The 27,080-nt window shown below is 39.8% G+C and overlaps 1 protein-coding gene across 1 annotated transcript in view; it reads left to right on the plus strand.

Moving 5' to 3' along the window:
- The window catches only part of LOC136866752 (secretin receptor-like), a 341,576-nt gene that overhangs the window by 106,461 nt on the left and 208,035 nt on the right, over nucleotides 1–27,080 (plus strand). The window contains exon 2 of the mRNA XM_068227043.1: nucleotides 4,339–4,412. Coding sequence (XP_068083144.1) covers nucleotides 4,386–4,412 — 27 coding nt within the window. The 5' untranslated portion in view covers nucleotides 4,339–4,385. The remainder of the gene's footprint in view (nucleotides 1–4,338; nucleotides 4,413–27,080) is intronic.

A 27,080-nucleotide genomic window follows, 5' to 3' on the forward strand; every position in this document is an offset into this window, starting at 1 on the left:
ACTTGTAATTTTGGAGAAGAATCTCCTAGGAAGTAATTGTGTAGAAAAACGACGCTCTTCCTACTGGTGTAAAATTTGAAGCTCAGTCTCCTTCATTGAAGGAAGCAATGGCGCTCTTGTTGTTATCTGATTATTCTAGCATTATTAACCAAACTCACGAGCTAGACTCTGTACCTGATTTTGTTATTTGCTTAGCAAAGTGTAAAGTTTGAAAAGAAAGAAAAAACACGGAAAGAAATATATCACCAATTTTAAATATTTAAATTGATCTTTCACCTTTTCTATATCCACCAATTCGTGCCAGCACCTCAATTCACCTCTGACCACCACGGTATCCCCATAACAATAATAATAATACAATGCTCAAAGCGTCTAGGAATTCGTGTTCTCACTAGGAACGATTCTCGAGTAACTCAATAAATCTACTTGCTACCGAGCGAGTTGGTTGCGCGGTTCGGACAGTGTAACTGTTTGCTTGAATGAATGCGTCAAGACATTTCTTTCACCCACTCCGAAATTCCATATGGATATCATTCAAAATCTGGCCACATAGTTGAATTTTATCATATTCGGAAAAGATTAACGTTGATCCAGGTTTGTTGACAGTGAAAATGTGAAAATAGTTCAACCTGTTCAACGAAATTAATATAAAGTTCATCATATCTGGAAAACAAATTTAAATACGAATGGTATACTTCGTTTTACCAAACTTAAATCATCAGATTTATCAAATCGCATTAAGTGAAAAGTTCAAATTAAATCATCTTGGAACAAGGTCTTTTCTTTTAAAAGAGTGCATGGATTGCATGAAGACCATCCAGGCTTTAACTGCGTCACAGAATCCAGGATACCTCATCATGCCTACACTCAGTAATTGCTACATAATGTTACGTGCCAGCCCTGTGGTAGCCCCTTTCGGTACTTAAATTGATCTTCCACCTTTTCTATATCCACCAATTCGTGCCAGCACCTCTATTCACCTCTGACCACCACGGTGTCCCCATAACAATAATAATAATAATAATAATAATAATACAATGCTCAAAGCGTCTAGGACTAGTGACTCAAACGAGCTGGGATCTCCCAGCCCGCCTTTCCGTGTATTGTTCTCGTCGGCTGGTTTACCTGTGAATTTCTAGGGGATGAAACGAGAATGTTTCGCCCCTAGGCACGTCTCGAATATTCTGATACACATCACCCGAGCTATAAAAAGGGAGGCTAGCCGCGGACAATCAGTCAATGTTGAACTCTATGGTAGAGTCAGTGTTGAACTCAGTGTGTTGAGGTTCGGTGGCTGGGCTGAGGACGACAGAGGTGTTGGCTGTCACTAGTATCCCACCGAGGAGTGAACGAGGAGCTGTGGTTGTTCTTGTGTCGGAGTGTCAGGTGAGTAGCTGGACTGAATATGGTGCACGGGGCAGAGGACTGTGCACTGTCTTAGAGTATTGTGTGTGTGAACTTCTACGGAGTGAGGACCGCGGTGAGTCAGCGATTGAAGCAGCTATCGTAAGTGTAATTGGATTTGTGTTAATAGTCGCTGTTGAATACTGTTGAGCTGTTGCTGGTTCGTTTCTGACTGCACGTGACTGTGTGAATTACTGGCATGTCACTGGAGTCGAATCAAGGAATAGTCATCGTGTGTTGTGCAGCCAGTAGCACTGTGTCCAAAACCAGCGGTCTGCACGCAATTCCTGTATGGAGTGACTGACTTGTGAGCGCAAGTGAAAGGCCTGTCCATCAGGATTGAAGCTTTCTCAGGCAGTGACAAGCTGGACTACCCGCTGTGCGAGAAGAACAGAGACTTGCAATTAGACAGCAATTCGTAAGTGTGGCCATTCATGGTTGAATAGAATTATGTGTGTGTACATGAGTGTGTCTGCATTTATTGGGTCATCCTCAGATAAATTAGAGTAATTAACAATGCAGACGCTGCTTTATTCGTAACATTATCATCTCTAACTCTTTACGTTCCTTCAGTTTTCTTTGCCACATTTTTATGTAGTATTGTTTTCCTGCTCTCCCTCATTTGTTCCAACATTATTGTAAAGTTTATCCTGAACTCCACGTACTAATACAACTTTATCTATATATTTTTCCTGTGATTGTCCCTTCGCAGTGTTTCAGTAGTTCTACTCTTTTATATCAATCGTTTTCTTTAATTGCCTTATTCTTATATACTCCCTTTAATCAACCAATTATAGTGGGTTCGAAACCCACTGTCGGCAGCTGGGTCTGTACCTTAATTAAAGCCACGGTCTCTTCCTTCTCACTTCTAGCCCCTTCCTATCCCATGGTCACCATAAGACCTATCTGTGTTGGTGCGAAGTAAAGTAATTTAAAAATATTTATCCCTCCCATTTCCTCCTTAATTACCATTTCGAACCTTAATATTTACATGCTTTAACTGCTTTACATTATTCTTCATAAAATTGGCAATACAACAATTGAAACAGCAAAGATATGACATTACTTATCACTTTACTACTCATATTATTGTCATCCTAAAATCTTTCATGTTTTAAAATATGTTATGAAGGACTCAATTCATTTACACGTTGCAAGAGACAAACCAATTCTATCAAATCATCATGTAACCTACTTTCTTGAATATATTATATCTACTCTCAGAAATTGACTGAATTAACAGAAATTTCTGTAGTGAAGAAGACCGTACTTTGGATCGCCGACATGCCTGTAACTATGTGACCGTTTTCACATGAAATATTAGCCTACATCAACTGCAATGTTTGCTTACTAATTAAGTGAAGATAAGCTGTCTACGTTAATTAACCATGAGTCATGCGGTTTTAATCGTAAGACAAATTAGTGGATGTTGAGTAAGATATTTTGTTACATATTTGTTTGGATACTTCAGTGGGTATAAGGTTTTTATCAGCTTCTACATTAGAACACAAATATGTCTGACACATAAGTTGAATATAGCGTTACATTTTTCATCCCATGCACAATAGCGTCCATATTCTTAATAAATAACGTACACACTTCCCCTAATTTTTTACGTTACTCCTCTCTTTAAAAGTAGGCCTGTCCTCAGAACTTGACCTCATTGATCTGATCAGCAGTAGACTGTAGGTTAGTGCGATTTGATATCATTTTAACGTTAATAATTGAATATTGTTTCGTGACAAAATTTATTAACGTATGTGTAGGGTCTACATGCATAGGAAACCATACCGAGAATTGTAATCATACTTTCCCGAAATTCGATTTCTGAATAGTTTGGTGTTCTTGCCCCTAAAATTATTTTAATTAATATTTTCAGTTTGGACTGCTCATTAAAATACTGATTAAATTATTCAGGGATATCCCTCCAGAGGTTACCATATATTTTCTCTGAGTTATCAAAATTTCTGTCACTTCACCGTCTAGTTTAGGGATCATACTAGCACATGGCACTGCAGTCTTAAAGTAGATGATTTTGGTCCAACACTTATTAGGGTGAAATTACGTTTGACGATAATTGGTATGGTTTCATGAGCACCGATAAACTCATCTCACTTCGTCGACAGGTTGATGATTTTCTCGAAGCACTGAAGTCACAATATCACTACTAGTTGGTGCGCTATATCTGGTTCTAAGATGTTTCGAAATATTTTGAAGAAAATAAGTTGTACTCCATTTTAAAATTAACTATGAAATACGCACTGTTATTCTAAAATACCTATCTTCAGTTTCCTGCTAATTTGGAAGGTCTGGACACGTAAATAAGGATCATAAAATTGGTAAAATATTAGAAATTGAATCGCAAGTTTCGAAGTTAATTTACCAGAGTTTCTACCAAACAGTGAAGATTGTTCAATTAGGAAACAGCAGCTTAGTATTTCATTTGTTGGTAATTTTCTCCCTGGAGCTGTAACAGTCCACTAGCTTGAAATCGAACACTGAGCATCTTGAATCGGCTTTTTTCTTCCTTCAAGTCCATGACTCAAGTTTGAACCAAACTGAATCGAATGGTCGATGAAGCGTTTTAATGACTTAATCGATTCCAATCAAATGAATGTTAGTCACAAGTTACATTACTTTATACATTTATTCGTGTCGGTACTATATAGCTATGTAGTAATTCAGCACATGACGTAGTGAGTTTGTCCTTTTTCAGCCTTTTAAACCAACCTCAGCATTAAATGATCCATGAGTTACTGGATTATCTCCGCCACTGGTAAAACATTTATTGTTCATTTGATGCATTTAAATACGTTGTATTTACCTGAATTTTAAATACTGGAATATCTGGATTTATTTTCCGGTGAGCATTCCTGTTTGTGTTAAATTATTGCCTGCTCAGCACATGTCTCATGGATCCAATTTTCTTTACAGATGTTCTACGATATCTTCAAGCTGTCTCCTGATGTCTTAACGTTAACATGAGCATCATGACCCACACCAGTACGGTAAGTAACATAATCATTCAGAAATATTTGGTGCGATAAAGGGAGAAGTAATTAAAAGCAGATTAGTACTTGAAGGCCATGTAGGGCATGTTTGAATTTATATCATCAGTGTAGTTCTTCGGTATCTTGATGCATTTATATAACGCGGGAGAAGAAAGTAACTGTGTAATTTAAATACATAAGGCTAGAAGTCCATCATAAAGAATAATATCACTTTTTATGTATTATACACAATACGTAATAAATGAGTTTGTCCCCTATTCTTTTCTCTTTTTTATACAGAGGACGGATAGTAAGATCCAAAGGACATAATAACGTTACTGGGTTGTTTCGGTCAGAATTGGGAACTATAGGAAACAGAAAAGAAAGAAGGATAATAATTCGACAAATTCGTTCTACGAGACATATCGCAGAACAATTAAGGCTGAGAAGTCGAGTTGAGGTTTTCCGATCAGATAGAAAATATTACACATACTATGAGGGAAGAAGAATGTTATACGGGCGCCTTAACAGAACGGATTCCAATAAATTTGTTAAAACAATCTCTGAAATCTCAGATGAGTTACTTAAGATAAGTTTAAAAAGATTCCAAGAAGCTAAGAATGATATGCAAATAATGAAAAATATATCAAATCTCAATAACAGACAGGTATATTTTTAGGGCATCAATAGTCAGTTTCAAAAGTTTCCAGGGAAATATTAGCGGCATGAAGATCCAGTCAGACAAATGGAGGGACGTTGCCAGGCAGGGAATTCTCCAGTGCTGGCAGATCATTAATTTACTTTGCGTGGTCCTAAGATGGTCGCAAGTGCAGAAATAAAGAAAGGAAGAAATCATAAATCACTCCCAAATAAGAAATGTCACTTCATTCTCGTTCAGGGAACTTATATTAGCTGCCAAAGAATATATTTCAAAATTATACCTGAAGAGATTATTAAAAAAAATAGATCTGCTTCACCGCACAGAAATCGGCCGTCGCAGAAAATGATTTTCTCTCAAAATCCTCTTGTCTGAAATAGAATGAACATATTGTGCAGGTGATTATGCAGACTTGCTGACTACGTTACTGAACGTCTTCCAGTGTCGATAATCTAGTGCAGAATTTGTGAAATATATGTGCAGCATACTGATTTATTGTCGAAATATTTCGACAACTGGATATCCACAGTTCACGAATATCCTCCCGTTTCCAGAATGTATACAATTAAAAATTTCTTTGCTGACCAATTTTAGTGCGGTTTAATGTATATAAATTTGACACATGAGGGATAGGCAATTCCATCTCCTCATAGTAACCACCAAAACTGATCTAGGGTAGCTCTAGTGACCTTAAACATAGCTGGGAGAAGCTGGAGGTTTCTCCATTTCCCTTCTAAGACAAGCATAAATAACTACAGTATATATTGTCGAAAGTAGAGTTGACGCGGCTCTCAGTATTGGATCTGCCTTCAGTTGCGCATCAGAAGTTTAAAACCTTTAAATTTGGAAATTAGGTAGTAAACCTCACATGTTTCTGCGGAACAAAGTTTGTTTTTATGAATAAAATTAGGGAAGCAATATAATGATAGCCTGCCAGAGTAAGTGGAGAAACCGAAATATCTCGAAAATAAATCGATCTGGATGTGTATTTCACTAATTCTGCATTAGATTACCGACACTGGAAGACAGTCAGTAACGTAGTCAATAAGTATTCATAATTACACGACAATCTGTAAATTGTTTTCAATAGGGGCAGTAACTACGGGAGCAGTTCCCTGGAAACAGGATAGTCAGAAATTCAGTTGACATTGTATATTCATTTTATGTGAGGAATGCGATTGGCATTCCGCACAACCCTCGGAGCAGGGTCGTAACGTTAGGGCCTTTAATGCAGGTGGCCGGCTCCGTGGTGTAGGGGTAGCGTGCTTGCTTCTTTCCCCGGGCCCCGTGTTTGATTCCCGACCAGGTCAGAGGTTTTTACCTGGACCTGAGAGCTGGTTCGAGGTCCACTCAGCCTACGTGATTAGAACTGAGGAGCTATCTGACGGTGAGATAGCGGCCCCGGTTTAGAAAGCCAAGAATAACGGCCGAGGGGATTCGTCGTGCTGACCACACGACACTTCGTGACCTGCAGGCCTTCGGGCTGAGCAGCAGTCGCTTGTTTGGCCAAAGCCCTTCAAGGGCCGTAGTGCCATGGGGTTTGGTTTTGGTTAATGCAGGTGGGCCCGGGTCATTAAAGAGCCCCACAGACTCATCGAAAAACAAAATTAAAAATTATACCCCCCAGCTTAATGTCACTGTGCACGGAAATGCTCTGGGCGTTTTTGTAGAATCAGTCGAAATAATTTGATTTTTACAATTTGTTCGTAGAGGGATCGTCACTTGGTTGCATCTAACAGCATTTTATTGTGTTGAGTGTAGCATAGCTGTAAAATATACTTGCCCTTTCTGTCTCTCGCAACACCACGAAACGTGTCAACACCACGAAACGTTCCTCAGAAAAGGCCTGCACCAAATTATTTAAAAATAATTACAACCATAAAAAAATTGATACCAAAGTATAATATTTTAGGTAGGAAATAATACTTTCTCGATTTGTAGTGCACTTGAGATAGTATTATGCATATATTTTGCAGAACATTTGTCTTTTATTTAATAACAGTTTTTAATGACAACACGTAGTCGTAGTAACAATCAATCAAATCAGTCTCGAACGAGCTCTCTTTGTGCCAAGTTTATTATAGGCTTATCAGTTTTGAGGTTTGATATTTTTCAAACATTTTGATTTAATTTTGTTCGTATAGTTGTCTGTGTTTTAATCGAATAAATGTCGGAAACAATCAACCGATCCACATCAACCTACCCGCCCTTTCTGACCATTAAATGCAACCTGTTAGACTCAGGTCAAGAAAGAGTGTTTTAAGAACAAACATAACACTTGTTGATACACCAGAAAAACGAAGGCGTGAACTACGGCAACATCAAGTACGTCATCTATTCCTGACCTTAAAGAAAGAACCTTCTACAGGTTTTCGTCTTCCGTATCACGTCTAGAAGACCCCTCAATCGACTGCGGACAGGTGTTTCAAAATGCAAGTCTAACCACGGTAGGTGGGACTATGTACATGGAGACATGACCTGTGGTTGTGAGCTACTTCGGGATGAAGAACACCTGGTTTGTCAGTATTTACCATCACCATGCACAAAGGAAGATATTTTGAAGGCCAATGATAAAGTTGTCTTTATAGCCGCATATTGGAAGAAACATTATTTTGCAGTGTATCTGGGAGCGGAAAATAAATAAATAAATAAATAAATAAATAAATAAATAAATAAATAAATAAATAAATTCGTTCGTTCGTTCGTAATCTGTTTACCCTCCAGATTCGGTTTTCCCTCGGACTCAGCGAGGGATCCCGCCTCAGGGGCAGTGTCCTGGAGCTTCAGACTCTGGGTCGGGGGATACAACTGGGGAGTATGACCAATACCTCGGCCAGGCGGCCTCACCTGCCAGGCTGAACAGGGGCCTTGTGGGGGATGGGAAGATTGGAAGGGATAGACAAGGAATTGGGAAGGAAGCGGCCGTGGCCTTAAGTTAGGTACCACCCCGGCATTTGCCTGGAGGAGAAGTGGGAAACCACGGAAAACCACTTCCAGGATGGCTGAGGTTAGAATCGAAGCCCCCCTCTACTCAGTTGACCTCCCGAGGCTGAGTGGACTCCGTTCCAGCCCTCGTACCACTTTTCAAATTTCGTGGCAGAGCAGGGAATCGAACCCGCGTCTCCGGGGGTGGCAGCTAATCACACTAACCACTACACCACACAGGCGGACAAATAAATAAATAAATAAATAAATAAATAAATAAATAAATAAATAAATAAATAAATAAATAAATAAATAAATAAATAAATAAATAAATAAGTAAGTAAATAAATAAATAAATAAATAAATATTATAACTGAGACCGGTATCGGTTACAGAGTATTATTATGTAGTTACTGACACAATGAAACCAATTAATGTTGAGTATGGATATCTAAGTGTTTTATGGTTGCTAGTTCAATAGCTTAGCCGTCAAACCATGGAAGCAGTAAAAAAAAAACTATTAAACAATATTTTAAATCATCTTGCAATGACGAATAATCCCTTTAAGTACTATATATAACGTGGCAATGGGGGCTGCCTGGCCGAGGCGGTAAAGGCGTGCTGGGTTCGCCCGGAAGGACGTGGGTTTGAATCCCCGTCAGGAAGTCGTAAAATTTAGGAAACGAGATTTCCACTTCCGGAGGTGCATATGGCCCTGAGATTCACTCAGCCTACACCAAAAATGAGTACCAGGTTAATTCCTGGGGGCAAAGGCGGGCGGGCGTAGAGTTAACCACACGACCCTATCACGTGCCGCGGTTAACAATGGTGGAAGCCTTTACCTTAAACTCCTCCAAGGGCCTTCATGGCCTGTACGGAGGTGTCTTTGTCTTATATCTTCTTCTTTCTTAATCTGCTTACCCTCCAGGGTTGGTTTTTCCCTCGGACTCAGCGAGGGATGCCACCTCTATCGCCTCAAAGGCTATGTCCTGGAGCGTGAGACATTGGGTCGGGGGATACAACTGGGGAGAATGACCAGTAACTCGCCCAAGCGGCCTCACCTGCTATGCTGAACAGGGGCCTTGGTGGGGGATGGGAAGATTGGAGAGGATAGGCAAGGAAGAGGGAAGGAAGCGGCCGTGGCCTTAAGTTAGGTACCATCCCGGCATTTGCCTGGAGGAGAAGTGGGAAACCACGGAAAACCACTTCCAGGATGGCTGAGGTGGGAATCGAACCCACCTCTACTCAGTTAATCCCCCGAGGCTGAGTGGACCCCGTTCCAGCCCTAGTACCACTTTTCAAATTTCGTGGCAGAGCCGGGAATAGAACCCGGGCCTCCGTTGGTGGCAGCTAATCACACTAACCACTACACCACAGAGGCGACTTTGTCTTATATAACGTGAGAATATATTGCATAACTTCTACATGCTGTAATTACATTTAGATTAAGTTCTTCATAAGATTTACATTTTATTTGAGGGGACCGGGATTTTTATTTTGGTACGCTGGATCATATCACAAACGTTACGCCCCTGCCTCGGAGGATGGTGTTTGAGGATCCAACCAGCCTTCGGGCTGATAACTGAACAGACAAATGACACCTATTTTTTCATAAATTTTGTATGATTCAGGATCTCTAATTAGGTTCAAATTATAAAATACACCACAATTAATTTATGTTTGAGTAGTGGCGTTAGAGAGAAATTCATTAGAGAATATTCATACGAAACGCAGGGTCATGCTTCGTGTAATGGTAACATAGATTACAGAAATGTATGTGCATATAAAATGTCGGAATATCGATCAGTCATTGACATCTGTCGTTGTGCCTGAAAATGAAGCTATTAGGTCATTTGCAATTCTAAATATACACGATGGGTGAATTTTAAGTCCACCGTACGGATCGAAAATGATGAACAACAAAGTGTTTCTATACTCAAAATTAACTTTATTCTGTCACTAGCGAATGTACCCGTGGTTCGCTACGGTATTCTACACTGTATTCGAATATCGAAGTAAATAGTGTACATGCAGTAAATAAGATTGTTTTAAAATTGCATGTCTCTTAGCGTTATCCGAGAAAGAGCATGGGGAGGTCCCCGTACGTTGTTTCCAATGTAAAGTAGTAGTATAATGGGAGAGTTCTGCGGCACCTCCTCCGCCTCACGCCTCCTCCTCCGCCGCCTCCGCCGCCGCCGCCGCCGCCCGCGGGAAATTTGAATTTTGGCGGGAGATTTGAATTTGTAAACAAAGCCACGTGCTTTTTGACAGCTGTCATCGACAACAACGCATCGCTAACCTCACTGCTGCCATCTTGACGGGCCTAAACCTCACTAGTACCAACTTAACCTAACTAGCGTGAGGTAAACAAAGCCACGTGTTTTTTGACAGCCACGTGCTTTTTGACAGACAACAACGCATCGCTAACCTCAGTACTACCATCTTGACGGGCCTAAACCTCAGTAGTGCCAACTTAACCTCACTAGCATGAGGTAAACAAAGCCACGTGCTTTTTGACAGCCACGTGCTTTTTGACAGATTTGTAAACAAAGCCACGTGCTTTTTGACAGACAACAACGCATCGCAAACCTCAGTACTACCATCTTGACAGGCCTAAACCTCAGTAGTGCCAACTTAACCTAACTAGCATGAGGTAAACAAAGCCACGTGTTTTTTGACAGCCACGTGCTTTTTGACAGATTTGTAAACAAAGCCACGTGCTTTTTGACAGCTGTCATCGACAACAACGCATCGCTAACCTCAGTACTGCCATCTTGACGGGCCTAAACCTCAGTAGTACCAACTTAACCTAACTAGCGCTAGATAAACAAAGCCACGTGCTTTTTGACAGCCACGTGCTTTTTTGACAGCTGTCATCCGCCATCTTTAAACTACAGAGCACCGTGCTGCCCTCTTTCGTCACCTGTCATCGGCAGTGCTGCCATCTTGACGGACCTAAACCTTAGTGCTACCAACTTAACCTCACTAGCTCGAGATAAACAAATCCACGTGCTTTTTGACAGCCACGTGCTTTTTTTGATAGCGGCCATCCGCCATCTTTAATCTATAGAGCACAGTGCTGCCCTCTTTAGCTACTTACCTTTGAAATGTGGTGGCGGATAATTTGAAAAATGCTTTTTGACAGCAGCCATCTTTGAGCACGGTGCTGCCCTCTTTAGCTACTTACCTTTGAAATGTGGTGGCAGGCAATTCCACATGACAGCAGCCATCTTTGAGCACCGTGCTGCCCTCTATGTGGTGGCGGCAAATTGAAAAATTCCACGTGCTCTTGTTTGGAAACAAACTCACGTGCTTTTTTCGACAGCTGTCATCTGCCATCTTTAATCAACAGAGCACAGTGCTGCACTCTTTAGCTAGATACCTTTGAAATGTGGTGGTGGCAATTTGAAAAATTCTATGTGTTCTTGTTGGGAAACAAAGCCACGTGCTTTTTTGACAGCTGTCATCCGCCATCTTTAACGAACAGAGCACTATGCTGCGGGCAATTTCGTCAGCTGTCATCCGCCATCTTTAATCCAGAGAGAATAGTGCTGCACTCTATGTGGTGGCGGTAAATTCCACGTGCTTTACAAACCTATGCGCTTTTCTGTCATCCGCCATCTTTAATCACAGTGCTGCATTCTATGTGGTGGCAGCAAATTCCACGTGCTTTACAAACCTATGCGCTTTTCTGACAGCCGTCATCCGCCATCTTTAATCTAGAGAGCACCGTGCTGCACTCTATGTGGTGGCAGCAAATTCCACGTGGAAACAAATTCTACTCGCTCTTCAGCTGTCATCCACCATCTTTAATCAAGAGAGCACCGTGCTGCCCTCTTTGTGGTGGCGGATAATTTGAAAAAAATCAGCAGCCATCTTTAATCCAGAGGGAACAGTGCTGCCCTCTTTAGCTACTTACCTTTGAGGCGGTTAATTTGAAAAATTCAGCAGCTATCTTTGATCCAGAGAGAACAGTGCCGCCCTCTTTAGCTACTTACCTTTGAGGCGGCTAATTTGAAAAATTCTATTTAACAAGCTGCCATCTTTAATGAAAAGAGCATCGTGGTGCTATCTTGCGAGTAATATTTTACGTCACAGCTGTCATCCACCATCTTGCATTGCTAACCATAGTGCTGCCCTCTTTAGCTACTTACCTTTGACAAGCTGTCACCCGCCATCTTGCATCGCAAACCTCAGTGCTGCACTCTATGTGGTTGCGGATAATTTGAAAAAATCTTTTTGACAAGCAGCCATCTTTAATCAACAGAGCACCGTGCTGCCATCTTTAGCTACCGCCATCTTACATCGCTTACCTCGCTGCTGGTGGCGGCTAATTCGAACAAGTTTAATCACACATCGGGCAAGCTAGAGTAAGCACGTGCTGTTGTGATGACGTCATTGTGCATGTTTAAACACGTTCGTTGACTAAAAGCTTTAGTCTTCGAGAAACAGTGATAGAGTGTAGAGTGCAAACATGACGAAAACATTAATAGTTGATGTGCAAGGCTTTAAAGTAAACGGAAACAAATTTGTGTTTAAAGAGGTGGCTGTGTTAGATTGCAGTGTGTTAGTTGTTAGTTTAGTATTTAGTCCACCGTTCCCTTATTGTTTGCAAACAGATGAAGATAAAAAGCAGACTCAGTGGATTGAAAACAATTTAGGTTTGAAGTGGGAAGAAAAAGGAATACCTTATCGTTTTCTACCTTTAATGATGAATGCACATCTGTCAAGAGCAGATCTTGTTCTTTTAAAGGGTTGCGAAAAGAAAGAATGGTTGCGTGATTTTCTACCATCATCATGTGAAGTTATCGACATGCATGAATTGGGGTGCCCATCATTTAAAACTCTTCCGAAAGAGCATAGCAGAGAAACAAGTAAACAGTCTTTACAGCATGTAGGTATGCTCTTTGATTGGTTGTGTCGCAGTGCATGCCGGGAAGTGAACAACATATGTAAAGTGCAGTGTCGAAATAACCTTAGTGTAAAAGAAACATTTGTAGAGTAAAGACATCATGTCATTTCTAACAGATACTAAGTGTAACGCAGTTGAAAAGGCGATCGTAAAGTTTTATGCATGCAAAAAGAAACTAAACACTTTTACTGAAGTAGAGTTAAATGCATTACCAAAGGCATTTTTGGTTAATGTAGCTGCGAATGCTGTAAAGAAGATTTGGGAAAAGGTGCCTCGTGAGTGGACTCAAGATCCTGTTTTGTCAGAGCTTCAAACGTGTAGTTTACATCATGAACACGTGAGTTTAGCTAGAAGACCTTCTGTGAGACAGTGCCGTACATGTCAACTAATTAAACTGTATCACGGACCTAAAACTAACGAGTTGTCTTCGCTTATAAACACTTATCATGGCTGTGGAGAGAGTAAACAAGGAAAAGGTGAAGAAACGTGCTGGGAGAAAGATGAGGAAGCATGTTGGGCGTGGACTCATCAATAGAGTGATTGATCTTCTTTTCTTCGTGCTTCATCTCCCCTGCGGCCCTAGAACACATTCGCCTGATGCGTAGTTACATGCTGCCTGTATGTCGTGTAGCCGTTAAAATCTGCTTCGTAAAGTTATGCTGTGTGTGTTATTTCCTAGTGCTTTAGCTGAATATAGCAGCACTTGTCGTTGTTGGTGCAATAAAACGAAAACTGAGTGTCAAAGACCGTAACATAAACAAAGGATAAAAATGTATGTATATAGTCTAAAATAAATATGAATTGTCAAAACATATTACAGGTGTTGTTTAATCCTACAGCATGTCCTAGTGACTTAGAAGAAAGGAAACGTAGAGGATTAAAAGAAAACACACATAAGATTTAAAGTACATCCTCTTTATTAATCCATGAATTAAAGCTGTTATTAAAACCAAGCCATTTAACATACAGTTTATTACCACGACGTCGAATAACACGTTCAACTAAATAGTGATCAGGATATTTTGTTTTCTGCAGTTCTTCGATGTAGAATCCTCCTTCAATAGGCTGTCCTCTGAGATCGCGAAGTAAATACGTAACTGGATTAGTAAGCTTAACACTTCTGATTTGAAAAATTTCAGTACTCCAGTTAGGTGTGTATCCTTTTGCAAAGATAGACTTGTGTTTGCTGATGCGAACGAAATCACCTTCTTTAAAGCGATAGCGACGTGGATCAGCTGTTTTGATTACAAGATGAATAGCATCTAGACGAGGTGTATTCTTTGTAACAAGACGTGGCTTTGTTCCGATAGTGCGATGAGGTGTATCGTTGTAGGTAGATAAAAGTCTAGGTAGCAGATCAATCCAACGATATGAACCTTGCGCTGTAAATTCTCGCCACATCATTGTTTTGAGTGTACGATTAAAGCGTTCTACAACACTTGCCTTGAGATTGCTGAACGTAGAGTAGTGTTGAATGCCAAGTAACTTGAGGTAAGAAGAAAAATCCTTGTTGTAAAACTCTTTACCTTGATCAGTTTGAAGAAGCCTTGAGCTGCTGTTTTAGAACGCACGGGTTGTGCAAAAGCAAACTTTGAGTACACATCGATAACAGTAAGTAGATACTTATAGCCCTTATTACAAGAAGCATATGGAATCATTTCTACTAAGTCTGCTTGCCAGAGATCATCTTTTCCTCGTGTAATAACGCGTCTGCGGCAGTAGGTGCGACGTGCTGGTTTATGTAACTCATGTGCGATGTTTACCTTTACAGGTGAGATCTTCTCTTGACGAGCCATTACAAAATAATACCGGCATAACGTAGTTCTCTTTCTATTTCTAGAATTTCTGATCCGTGACCAGTGTGACCAGCCTCTTGCGATGCTCTTAAAAGTTGTAATCGTTCAACGAGTAAGTTTGGGTCATTCCAGTATCTTACATTCACGTACGGCAACAAAGGCTTGTAGATAACGTCTAGACTACGTGCAGTCGGAAACAGCTTAGAAATAAACTCACGATACTTGTAACTCTTATTCGCATTTACAGCTTCTGTTCTCTTGTAATTACGTCGTGTTGCATCAGTAGCAAAAAGTATTGCTTTATACTTTTTAAGATCATCTTGTAAAATTATATCCTTGTCAGGTATTCGTGAGAAAAGAAGTTCTAAGAGTCCTTTCGTAGGTTTATAGGTGACACCTTTTACAATGAGTTTGTTGCTATTAATCTTAACATTTGAATTTCCTATCCGGAAGCAGTCATCTTCGTAGCGAATACCATAGGTAGTATCAGTTTGTCCTGTAAAAAGTTTTTCTATATAAGGTGCAAAGAGAGATCCATAGGTATCTTGAATAAAAGTTCTAAACTGATTGCGATACTCTGGTGTAATCATAACCTCAGACAAAGATGGTAGATTTTGCGTCGATGTAGTAGGTGTTTCTGCAATAACATCTGTAGTTAAAAACTCAACACGCTTAGATGGTGATGTATCATTAAGTTCTTCTTCTTCTTCCTTATCTTCCTCTTCTTGATCTACATCCTGCTTCTTCTCTTCCGTATCTTCTTCATGCTTTTCTTCTTCATGCTTCTCTTTATGATATGATGTTTGCATAGAAGCAAAACTTGAAGTAGACTGCGGTAATGAAGTAGAATTAAAAATTTCTTTGAGTGGTGTACTTAGTTGTGTTTTTAAAAATAAATCCGTGTCTGCTTGAATACGTTTAAGCTCTTTAAATTTCCGTCGAATATTGTTTCGAGCTTGGATGATATGTTTTGTGATCTCCTTGCTAGATGTTAACATGATGGTGGTTTTTAATCAAGTAGTTACTGTAATTCAGTGTTAATGCATATAAAATGATCGAAACCCATGCGATATCGTCCATGCTGTACATCACTTTCTTTATCAATAACTAAAAAGCTGTAACGGTGTAATGACCAACATTTAGCACACATACGTTTAAAGTCATCGAATGTCATATCAGTGTTAACATGATCGTTATACACATGTCGCATGTTGCGCTCATCTTGCCGAAAAAGCACAATAACATTTGCGTTGTCGCGTATCAACTGCTTAGGCACACGAGAATAGGTTTGGCACAAATAGATGCAATCAACATACTTATGCCGACCCATACTAAAGAATGCACGAATAACGTTTTGCTGTTCTGTTGCGACATCATCAAAGATCATAAGAGAATTAGGAAGCACATCGTCTGGTGATGGTACTTGGTCATGTGAATTAAATTTAAAATATCTTATTCCATCTTTAACTAGATCGTGCATTACAGTTTGTAGAATAGTATATAGCGGCTGATAGAGTGACTTTGCGAAAACGTAAATATTCTCGAAGCGTACACCATTTACAGAAGTAATAAGTGTGAGTAAAAGATTTGTTTTACCGCATCCCGACGGACCTGATATAATACATCGAACAGTAAAAGGAAACAACGTTCCATGACGTTTTCTAGTAGTTGTACTAGAACTAGGTAAGAGATGTGGTACAATGTCGGTAACAGGTAGCGTGTCTTGCTGCTTTATAATCTTCATGATAACTGAATCATAAAGTACGTAATAGTAATATATATATTAAACGAAACAAGAGGCAACGGTTAGTTTATGATTTGCTCTTGACTAGTAACGTCGTGTCCAGCATGGTGAAACAACGATATCCAAACGATATGAAGAAGAAGAAGAAAGTAAAAACTGTTGGATGGAGAGATGTTATAAAGGCTGCGCAAAAAGCTATTCGAGGGGAATACAATCCTCGTGTAGCTATTACTAAGGCGTTACGCGCAGCAAGAGCGAGAATTTCTCCAAAGTGCAGAGCAATATTTAGTAAACGTGCGCGAATTATTCCTGTACCAAAACGAGGAGGATTTCTTCCTGCGCTGTTTGCTGGCTTAGCAGCTTTAGGGTCATTGCTAGGTGGTGCTAGTGCTGTAGCGAGAACTGTCAAAGCTGTAGAAGAAGCGAAACAACAGTTGAAAGAGAGTGAACGTCATAACAAGACGATGGAGGCAATTGCGTTACGAGGCAAAGGTGTGAACATGAAGCTAGCGCCATACAAGAAAGGGCTTGGTATCTACATTTCTCCAAAAAACGTCTACTGAATGCACTGCCATATCGAGCTCTAACGCATGATGAAGTTTTTACGTTTGCTAAACAACTAGGAATTCATTATTTTCGAGGAGTGTATATGCGCGATCAACTACCAGCACGTCCACGTGAACGTGAAAGTGCCGTAATTAACTTGGACGACAGTCGTGGACCTGGAACTCATTACGTTGCTTATGTAAAACGTAAATCTAAAGTATGGTATTTTGATAGCTATGGAGATTTACCTCCTCCTTTTGAGCTCATACGTTATTTCGGAAGCAGTGCAGACATTGTTTACAATAAAAACCGTGTGCAAAACTTTAATACACGCATGTGCGGACGATTATGTCTTATGTTCTTATATCAAACCCAGACAGTGGGGAAAGTGTATTAGTGTCTACGTGATGACGAACAGTGAAAGAACGTTTGCTGTACGTGGAGAAGGACCTGAAACAACCATCTATTTTAATCCACCAATCGAACTTGGTTATCAGCCGCATAGTCTTGGACTAGTATCGTTTGAAAGCTACATTAATATCTATAATGTGCGTGATGGTTTAAACAAGTTCTATTACGATGAGTATGTGCTAACACTACCCTCAGGTAGTTATACAGTAGATGATATTCATGACTATATTGAAAGTACGTTAATTGATCAGTTTGAGGAAGATAGTTTTAGTAATCATAATTACAAGTTCTCAATCACTATAAGCAACATTACGCATAAATGTGTTATTGAATCATCATTTAAGATTGACTTCAAATCACAACCTGATTCGATTGGACCACTGCTTGGATTTTCATCGAGGGAGCTCCTACCGAACGTACGTTACGAGTCTGATCAACCTATAAAACTCTTCGATGATTATAATGTGAACATTACTTGTAATATTATTACAGACTTGAATAGTAATCTACAACCTTCGCACGTCCTGCACGACTTTATTGTTACAGAGGAACGTGGATATACTATTTGTGAGAAACCAGCAGTAGTTCTTTATCATCCTGTGTCTGTAAAACACATTAGCAACATTACTCTTAGACTTGTAAATAAACATAATCAGCTTATTCATTTAGATCAGCACGCGTACGTAGCTTACAAACTACATCTTAAACCAGTATGAAAACCATCTATAAAACACGGTGTACATTCCGAAGACATACTACATGTGTGCAGAGACTCATCGAGTTAACAGATACCCATAAGCAGATACTCCAAGATTTAGGATATACACTACTACAACAGAATGGAGGAAATGCTAGACATTACGAATACAGTAGAAAGTCGTGAAGGTGTAGTACGAAGTGAGCTTCATTCCTATCAACCTTTTACGTTTGGATTAAATAACAATGATGAAATTCATTTTATTATTAATCAACAAGATGTTTACACCTTACCACACGAAAGCTACCTCTATATTGAAGGACGATTAGAAAAGTCTGATGGAAGTGGACCAAGCACTTCACAACTAAACAACCATGCTCTAGCTTTTCTCTTTTCTGAAGCGCGATATGAAGCAAATAATGTTGAAATAGATCGAACGAAGAATGTTGGTATTACAAGTGCAATGAAACTCTACCCTTCTTTCTGTGATGAAGAAAGTAATCTTTTGCGGATGGCTGGATGGTGTCCAAAAGCTACTAACAACTGGATGATTAATGAGGATGGAACTTTTACGGGTATGTTATCACTGAAACATATTTTTGGATTCGCAGAAGACTTTATACGTATTATAATCAACGCAAAACAAGAGCTTATTCTAATCCGTGATCGAAGTGATTACAATTCTCTTAAAGCAGTAGAAACACCTGTAGAATCGAAAATAACACTGCATCGTATACTGTGGCGGATCCCACATGTAACCTTATCTGATCGTGAAAAACTTCGATTGCTCAAGATTGTAGAAAATGATACACCATTACCTATACGTTTTAGAAGTTGGGAGCTGCATGAATATCCTGTGTTACCACCTACAAACAAGCATAGCTGGGCTGTTAAAACATCACGTTTTACTGAGAAGCCCTTGTACATTATTTTTGGATTTCAAACTAATCGTAAATTCAATCACGAAAAAGATAGCTCACTGTTTGATCACTGCAAATTAAGACACGTTAGACTATATCTCAACGGAATTACGTATCCCTACGAAAACATCGACATTAACTTTGAGAAAAATAAGTTTGGGATGCTCTATGACATGTTTTGCAAATTTCAATCATCGTATTATCAGAAAGAAGATCGTCCGCTATTTACACCTCAAGAATTTAAAAATAAAGCACCGATTGTAGTTATAGACTGCTCTTATCATGAAGAATCTATAAAAGAATCTCCAGTTGATATTCGTTTAGAATTTGAAACATCTGAAAACATTCCTGCTAACACAGCAGCCTATTGTCTTATTATTCATATGAGTGATGTTACTTACCATCCGCTAACGAATATTGTTACGAGACTATAAATAAGAATAGATCTTTATCATTTTCATTAGTGTGTGCTTCGACATCGTACGCTATGGAACAAAACTGTAAATGTGCATGCTGTTTGCATGCTCATACGCAACATCTTATTTATGTTTCACGAGTGAGTGAGGCTATTAAGATGTTCTATAAACGTAGATCGTCGATGCCGAAACATCTTATTCAATACTTACCACCAGGATTTTTATATACGTACGCTGCCTCTTACGTACATAATTTTTGGGACATCCTTCCTCTACACAGTAAGATGTCAATCAAAGTAGCTTTATGCAGAACTTGTGAACGACATTACAAGCATCGAGGAGAAAATGGTGATGATGATTGGGATGGACCAAATCCGAGGATTGAACACTGTACACAGTGTATGAATGAACTTTCTCTAGTACCTCATGATGATGATGATGATGATTCCGAAAAGGAATAACAGCAAGGTAAGAAGTATATGATCTTCTCTGTAAAGCATAACATACTTAGAATAATATATATTTCTAAATGCTTTGTTTAATTTGAATGTTGCAGGAGGCATTTCAGAAGCATACGTTGTTAAGAAGCACACCAACCTTGTCAGCAGCAAAAAACGAAAACTGTTGTAGTACATTTGTAAATAAATATTTGATCGCATTCAAAAAATGTTGTACTTATTGCATTGCTTTGCACCGACTTACTCTTAAGAAAAACGATCAGGTCTAAACATGCGCAATGACATCATCACAACAGCATGTGCTTACTCTAGCTTTCCCCGATGCATGTTTAAACTTGTTCGAATTTACCGCTACCACATCCCTTTACGCCGACTTACTCTTAAGAAAACGGACAAGTCTAAGCATGCATGATGACGTCATCACTGCAGCACATGCTTACTCTAGCTTGCCCGATGTGTGATTAAACTTGTTCGAATTAGCCGCCACCAGCAGCGAGGTAAGCGATGTAAGATGGCGGTAGCTAAAGATGGCAGCACGGTGCTCTGTTGATTAAAGATGGCTGCTTGTCAAAAAGATTTTTTCAAATTATCCGCAACCACATAGAGTGCAGCACTGAGGTTTGCGATGTAAGATGGCGGGTGACAGCTTGTCAAAGGTAAGTAGCTAAAGAGGGCAGCACTAAGGTTAGCAATGCAAGATGGTGGATGACAGCTGTGACGTAAAATATTACTCGCAAGATAGCACCACGATGCTCTTTTCATTAAAGATGGCAGCTTGTTAAATAGAATTTTTCAAATTAGCCGCCTCAAAGGTAAGTAGCTAAAGAGGGCGGTACTGTTCTCTCTGGATTAAAGATAGCTCCTGAATTTTTCAAATTAACCGCCTCAAAGGTAAGTAGCTAAAGAGGGCAGCACTGTTCCCTCTGGATTAAAGATGGCTGCTGATTTTTTTCAAATTATCCGCCACCACAAAGAGGGCAGCACGGTGCTCTCTTGATTAAAGATGGTGGATGACAGCTGAAGAACGAGTAGAATTTGTTTCCACGTGGAATTTGCTGCCACCACATAGAGTGCAGCACGGTGCTCTCTAGATTAAAGATGGCGGATGACGGCTGTCAGAAAAGCGCATAGGTTTGTAAAGCACGTGGAATTTGCTGCCACCACATAGAGTGCAGCACTGTGATTAAAGATGGCGGATGACAGAAAAGCGCATAGGTTTGTAAAGCACGTGGAATTTACCGCCACCACATAGAGTGCAGCACTGTTCTCTCTGGATTAAAGATGGCGGATGACAGCTGACGAAATTGCCCGCAGCATAGTGCTCTGTTCGTTAAAGATGGCGGATGACAGCTGTCAAAAAAGCACGTGGCTTTGTTTCCCAACAAGAACACATAGAATTTTTCAAATTGCCGCCACCACATTTCAAAGGTATCTAGCTAAAGAGTGCAGCACTGTGCTCTGTTGATTAAAGATGGCAGATGACAGCTGTCGAAAAAAGCACGTGAGTTTGTTTCCAAACAAGAGCACGTGGAATTTTTCAATTTGCCGCCACCACATAGAGGGCAGCACGGTGCTCAAAGATGGCTGCTGTCATGTGGAATTGCCTGCCACCACATTTCAAAGGTAAGTAGCTAAAGAGGGCAGCACCGTGCTCAAAGATGGCTGCTGTCAAAAAGCATTTTTCAAATTATCCGCCACCACATTTCAAAGGTAAGTAGCTAAAGAGGGCAGCACTGTGCTCTATAGATTAAAGATGGCGGATGACCGCTATCAAAAAAAGCACGTGGCTGTCAAAAAGCACGTGGATTTGTTTATCTCGAGCTAGTGAGGTTAAGTTGGTAGCACTAAGGTTTAGGTCCGTCAAGATGGCAGCACTGCCGATGACAGGTGACGAAAGAGGGCAGCACGGTGCTCTGTAGTTTAAAGATGGCGGATGACAGCTGTCAAAAAAGCACGTGGCTGTCAAAAAGCACGTGGCTTTGTTTATCTAGCGCTAGTTAGGTTAAGTTTGTACTACTGAGGTTTAGGCCCGTCAAGATGGCAGTACTGAGGTTAGCGATGCGTTGTAGTCGATGACAGCTGTCAAAAAGCACGTGGCTTTGTTTACAAATCTGTCAAAAAGCACGTGGCTGTCAAAAAACACGTGGCTTTGTTTACCTCATGCTAGTTAGGTTAAGTTGGCACTACTGAGGTTTAGGCCTGTCAAGATGGTAGTACTGAGGTTTGCGATGCGTTGTTGTCTGTCAAAAAGCACGTGGCTTTGTTTACAAATCTGTCAAAAAGCACGTGGCTGTCAAAAAGCACGTGGCTTTGTTTACCTCATGCTAGTGAGGTTAAGTTGGCACTACTGAGGTTTAGGCCCGTCAAGATGGTAGTACTGAGGTTAGCGATGCGTTGTTGTCTGTCAAAAAGCACGTGGCTGTCAAAAAACACGTGGCTTTGTTTACCTCACGCTAGTTAGGTTAAGTTGGTACTAGTGAGGTTTAGGCCCGTCAAGATGGCAGCAGTGAGGTTAGCGATGCGTTGTTGTCGATGACAGCTGTCAAAAAGCACGTGGCTTTGTTTACAAATTCAAATCTCCCGCCAAAATTCAAATTTCCCGCGGGCGGCGGCGGCGGCGGCGGCGGAGGCGGCGGAGGAGGAGGCGTGCGGCGGAGGAGGTGCCGCAGAACACTCCCATTATACTACTTAAGGTGTTTGTTATGGATTTGTGATATAACGGCAGGCTCACTTGCCTACTGCCATTTACAATCGAGTTGGGAAGTTTACATTATAATTGCAGGCCCCATTGCCTACTACGCGGACAGAATCGATTTGGGGAGTTTTCGTTAAAATGGCAGCCCCCTTTCCTACTTCCAGCCAGATTACAGTTGAGGAGTTTTTATGATAATGGCAGGCAATTACCCTACTATCACTCGAAATTGAGTTGTGCAGTTATCATAATAATGCCACGCCCATTTCCCTACTTCCAGCCAGCTTACTGCCAGTCACACCAAGTTGGTGAGTTTCCATCAAAATAGCAGGCCACTATGCCTAATGCCAGTCACATTTTAGATGAGGACATTTCTTTATAATGGCGGGCACCCTTGCCTACTGCCAAACACAATCGGGTAGGGGAGTTTTAAACGAAACTACATGCTCACTTGCCTTCTGCAAGTCAAATCGAGAAGTGAACTATTTATTACATTTGTAGGCCTTCCTTACTAATGACAGTTACACAGGAGTTGGAGAAGGAACCCATCCATACTGCCAGTCAAAGTCGGTGTGGGGAGTACTGATTACAATAGCAGACCCACCCTTTCTCGATCGCTACAAATCGACATCAGTGAATATATATAGATCGACATACGACAAGTATATGCGTGTTTACAGTATTGAAGACCTTCATTTACAGATTAACTGCTACTAAACGTACGTCATATCGACAAAGGATTATACCATAAGACACGCCGGATTTAGTGGCCTAAATGGCTGGTCCTATGATATGTCATCTATTCTTGGGTCAGATTGAGTTAGAAACGTGGAACAGGGTAAAGGTTGTGTAAGATTATCTCACATTACATTACTTTTCGGATAATTATGTGACAGCTACATACATAGCATTTGGCTCACATATGGCTACTGGGTAGGCCAATTTTCGTGAAGAGTTTGATGGTTCTGTATTTCATATCAGTAATCGAAAGTATGAATTATGCATGGGAAAATTCCGAATTGACTTAACATCGATTAATAGAGAAAAATCAAACGTAAAAGGGATACAGATACGGCAAAAAGTCATAAGACCAAGGTTGTAGATCATTCCAAATTGAACGGAGATTGTGCGATCCGTTATGTGATAGGAATTTCCGAAGGTCTGCACCATAATTAAAATTGCCTGCATATTTCGATATTCTTCGGGGATAAAAGGTGAAACATTTAATGATCTTGGAAGTTTTCCGTTCGTTACAGGCTAAAACGCACAATATTGTCAAATTTCAATTATCTTCTTTTACTTCTGGCAGATTATGCCGCAATCTGGATTTTGGGCGAGGCTAGTAAAAATTAGGACTTTTAGGAAACTAAACCAAAAATTATGCAGATGGTCATTATTACCCCTTAAACGGAAATCTGTACGAAAATTTCGCCAAAATAGTCAGTGTAGAGGCACACAGTCGTTACGATTTGATTTATATAGATAACGAATCTGCTCCATGTAAAACACCTTTTGGGCTATGTCCGCTGGACTTAACCTGCAAAACTGACCGTTCATTATCTCCCTTATTAATCCTCCTGACGAAAAAATGCACATGAAAAAAAGGTTTAGAGGTTTATTTCCATCACGTTTGGTCGATTTCCAGTCAGGTTGGTCTTGGAAGGGTAAAATCACCATTTCGGTACCCTATAAACCGCCAGTCCATTCCGGAACATGAAATGTTATTTACATTTAAAACTTACCTTTGGACAGGTGGATGCTAAATATAAATTTTGGTTCGAATGTCTTCGGTAGTTTTCAAGTTGTAAGGAATACGCTTTACACGCACCCGCTCGTGAGTTAAGTCCGATGGGACTTGTACAGAAAAACTGTCCGTTAATGATATCTCCCTTATTAATCCTCGTATCCAAATGATGCATATGAGAAAAAAAGGTTTAGAAATTAATTGCTACCAAGGCAGGTAGACTTAAATTAACGTTGGTTGTGTATATTTTGTGGAAGTGCAAAATCACTGTTTCGGTTTCGTATAAACCCCCAGTCAGTTCAGGGATTTAGAAAAAATATTTGCCCTAAAATCTATCAAGGACAGGTGTATTCTAAATATGAGTCTTGGTGGAAATACATCCAGTAGCTTGTAGCACTCGCGTACATACAGCGTAATTAAGGAAGAAAATAATACAGTTAAGAAAGTTGAAAGTAATAGCAAATGGATTATAACTGAGGACAGTCGGATAACGACAAATATGTAAATGCCAAGTGAATGTATTGGAAAATCAAATGCCCCTCAATAAATTATGCTAGTGTGAGTTATGGATTTAATAAAGCGGTAACAGAGGAGAAATTTAGGTCCAGTGATTCCTAGGTAAACAAATAATAAGAAGATGACTAATGGTGTTATTACTTAATCTATTCGAGAGCGGTTATAACATCCAACGATATTCCGCCAATATCGTGCAGATAGGCCGATTGACGCCTCTCTTGCCTTCTACCTAAGGAACAACCACGAATTTAAAAGCATGATGAGGAAAATGGCAATACGTTACTTCCCTGCTGGCATTCAGTCAGAGACGTTGCCATGGTAACTTGTAGGTTCGTTGTCGGTCTGTCGGTCACTCAATGCAGAGCATTATACCAGAGGAAAATTGTAAATTTCTCCGTCATGTGAAGAGTAAGATAAATTATGAACAAAACGAAAGTTGTTTATAATGAAGAGACGTTTCACGTACGGTAAAGGAAGTTTACAGAAAATCAATAGTATAAGAGAAAATGGAGGAAAACCATTCTGGTTTTCCTATAAACCCCCGTCTATTCATAGATTTTAAAATGATATGCATTACGAAACCTTCCCCGGTATGAGTATACTCTAAATATGAAGTTTGGTTGAGATCTATCTAGCCGTTTCGACGTGATGGTGGAAAAACCATTCTGGTTTTCCTATAAAACCCCAGTCTGTTCAAAGATTTTAAAATTATATGCATATCGAAACCTTCCCCTGGATGAGTGTACTCTAAATATGAAGTTTGGTTGAGATCTATCTAGCCGTTTCGACGTAATGGTGGAAAAACCATTCTGGTTTTCCTATAAACCCCCCGTGTATTCAAAGATTTTAAAATGATATGCATATCGGAACCTTCCCTGGGATGAGTATACTCTAAATATGAAGTTTGGTTGAGATCTATTCAGCCGTTTCGACGTGATGGTGGAACAGACAGACAAACAGACAAACAGACAAACAAACAGACACGAAACGTTAAAACCACCGATTCGGTCTTGAGTTGATCTAAAACGGATAAATATCTGAAAAATTGGCAAAACAAAAGAAATTACAGACAGCGGACCCCCTACAATTTTATTTATATAGATGAAAATGCTTTAAGGGAGACTGTTTAGCGTAGTTTGTTCGACGGTTATCTCACATTCTCAAGGTTCAAATCCTGTGGCAGGAAAATGACATTTAGGAATAAAATCCACAGTTCTAACCTTTCAGACAAGCAACTCAGTGTTGAAAACATCCTATGGATATGAGCTATGAATTTTAGATAAATATAATATAATATAATAAATTAACTTGATATTTTATTAATTTATTCCTAAAATCATATTCCTTTCCTTAATCATCGTTTTCCGGTCGATTAGATTAGCAGTTTGCCTTTTTCTACCAATACGAGCGCTAATGTGAGTCAATGCATTGTTTTACTTAACCGTTATAGCTACTTTCGGTGTGGACATTAAAAAAATAAAAAACTGTTGAGGGTATTGAACCAAGGACTACATTACAGAAAGAATTATGAAAATAAGTTAATTTGACCATAATTTTAGTAAAAAGAAAACTAGTATAAGATCAACCGATTTAAGCTGATTTTCCAAGACTGCATTTAGGCCGGAAGTGGTTTTCGAAATCTGTTTTCTTATTTTGATAGATCTAACCAAGACTCTCAATTTGAAACCTTCCCGGGCCCTTTATCCCTTTGACTTTCGGCACAATTGAGAAAATTGCTTAATTTTACGTTTTTGTAGTGTGGAGATCCCTACCTTGTCTGCCAAGAGATATTTCCAACATTAAAATGACTGGCTCTCTGACATTTCATGTCGATACTTAAACATTACAGCGAATCTTAAGACCGATAACAGTCGAAGGAACATTGAATGATTTTCACTTTGTGCCTAGGAGTAGGCCTAGATATTCAGCATCTCTAATCTAATCGTCTATCTTCCACATGGCAAAAATAGAAATCATCATCATCATATTGAACCCTGACTTACCATTCCATAGTTGGTCGGCCACAGCTGCTACAGTAGAGCAATATTGAACTCTTAAATCTTGGGGTCGGTGCGGGAATGTTTCGGTCACGATCTTAACCAAACGATGGGGTTCAGAAGAGAGCCTAACTACTTGAAATGAGGAGCAAATACGTGCTTACTAACTTTTATTAAATTCTCAATGGCACAAAGAATGTATTATTTGTATAAATCCTTGACAGAAAAATCACTTATTAAATGTTTCAAACGCA

This window comes from Anabrus simplex, chromosome 3 (assembly GCF_040414725.1).
Source record: "Anabrus simplex isolate iqAnaSimp1 chromosome 3, ASM4041472v1, whole genome shotgun sequence".
Taxonomy (NCBI): Eukaryota; Metazoa; Arthropoda; class Insecta; order Orthoptera; family Tettigoniidae; genus Anabrus; species Anabrus simplex.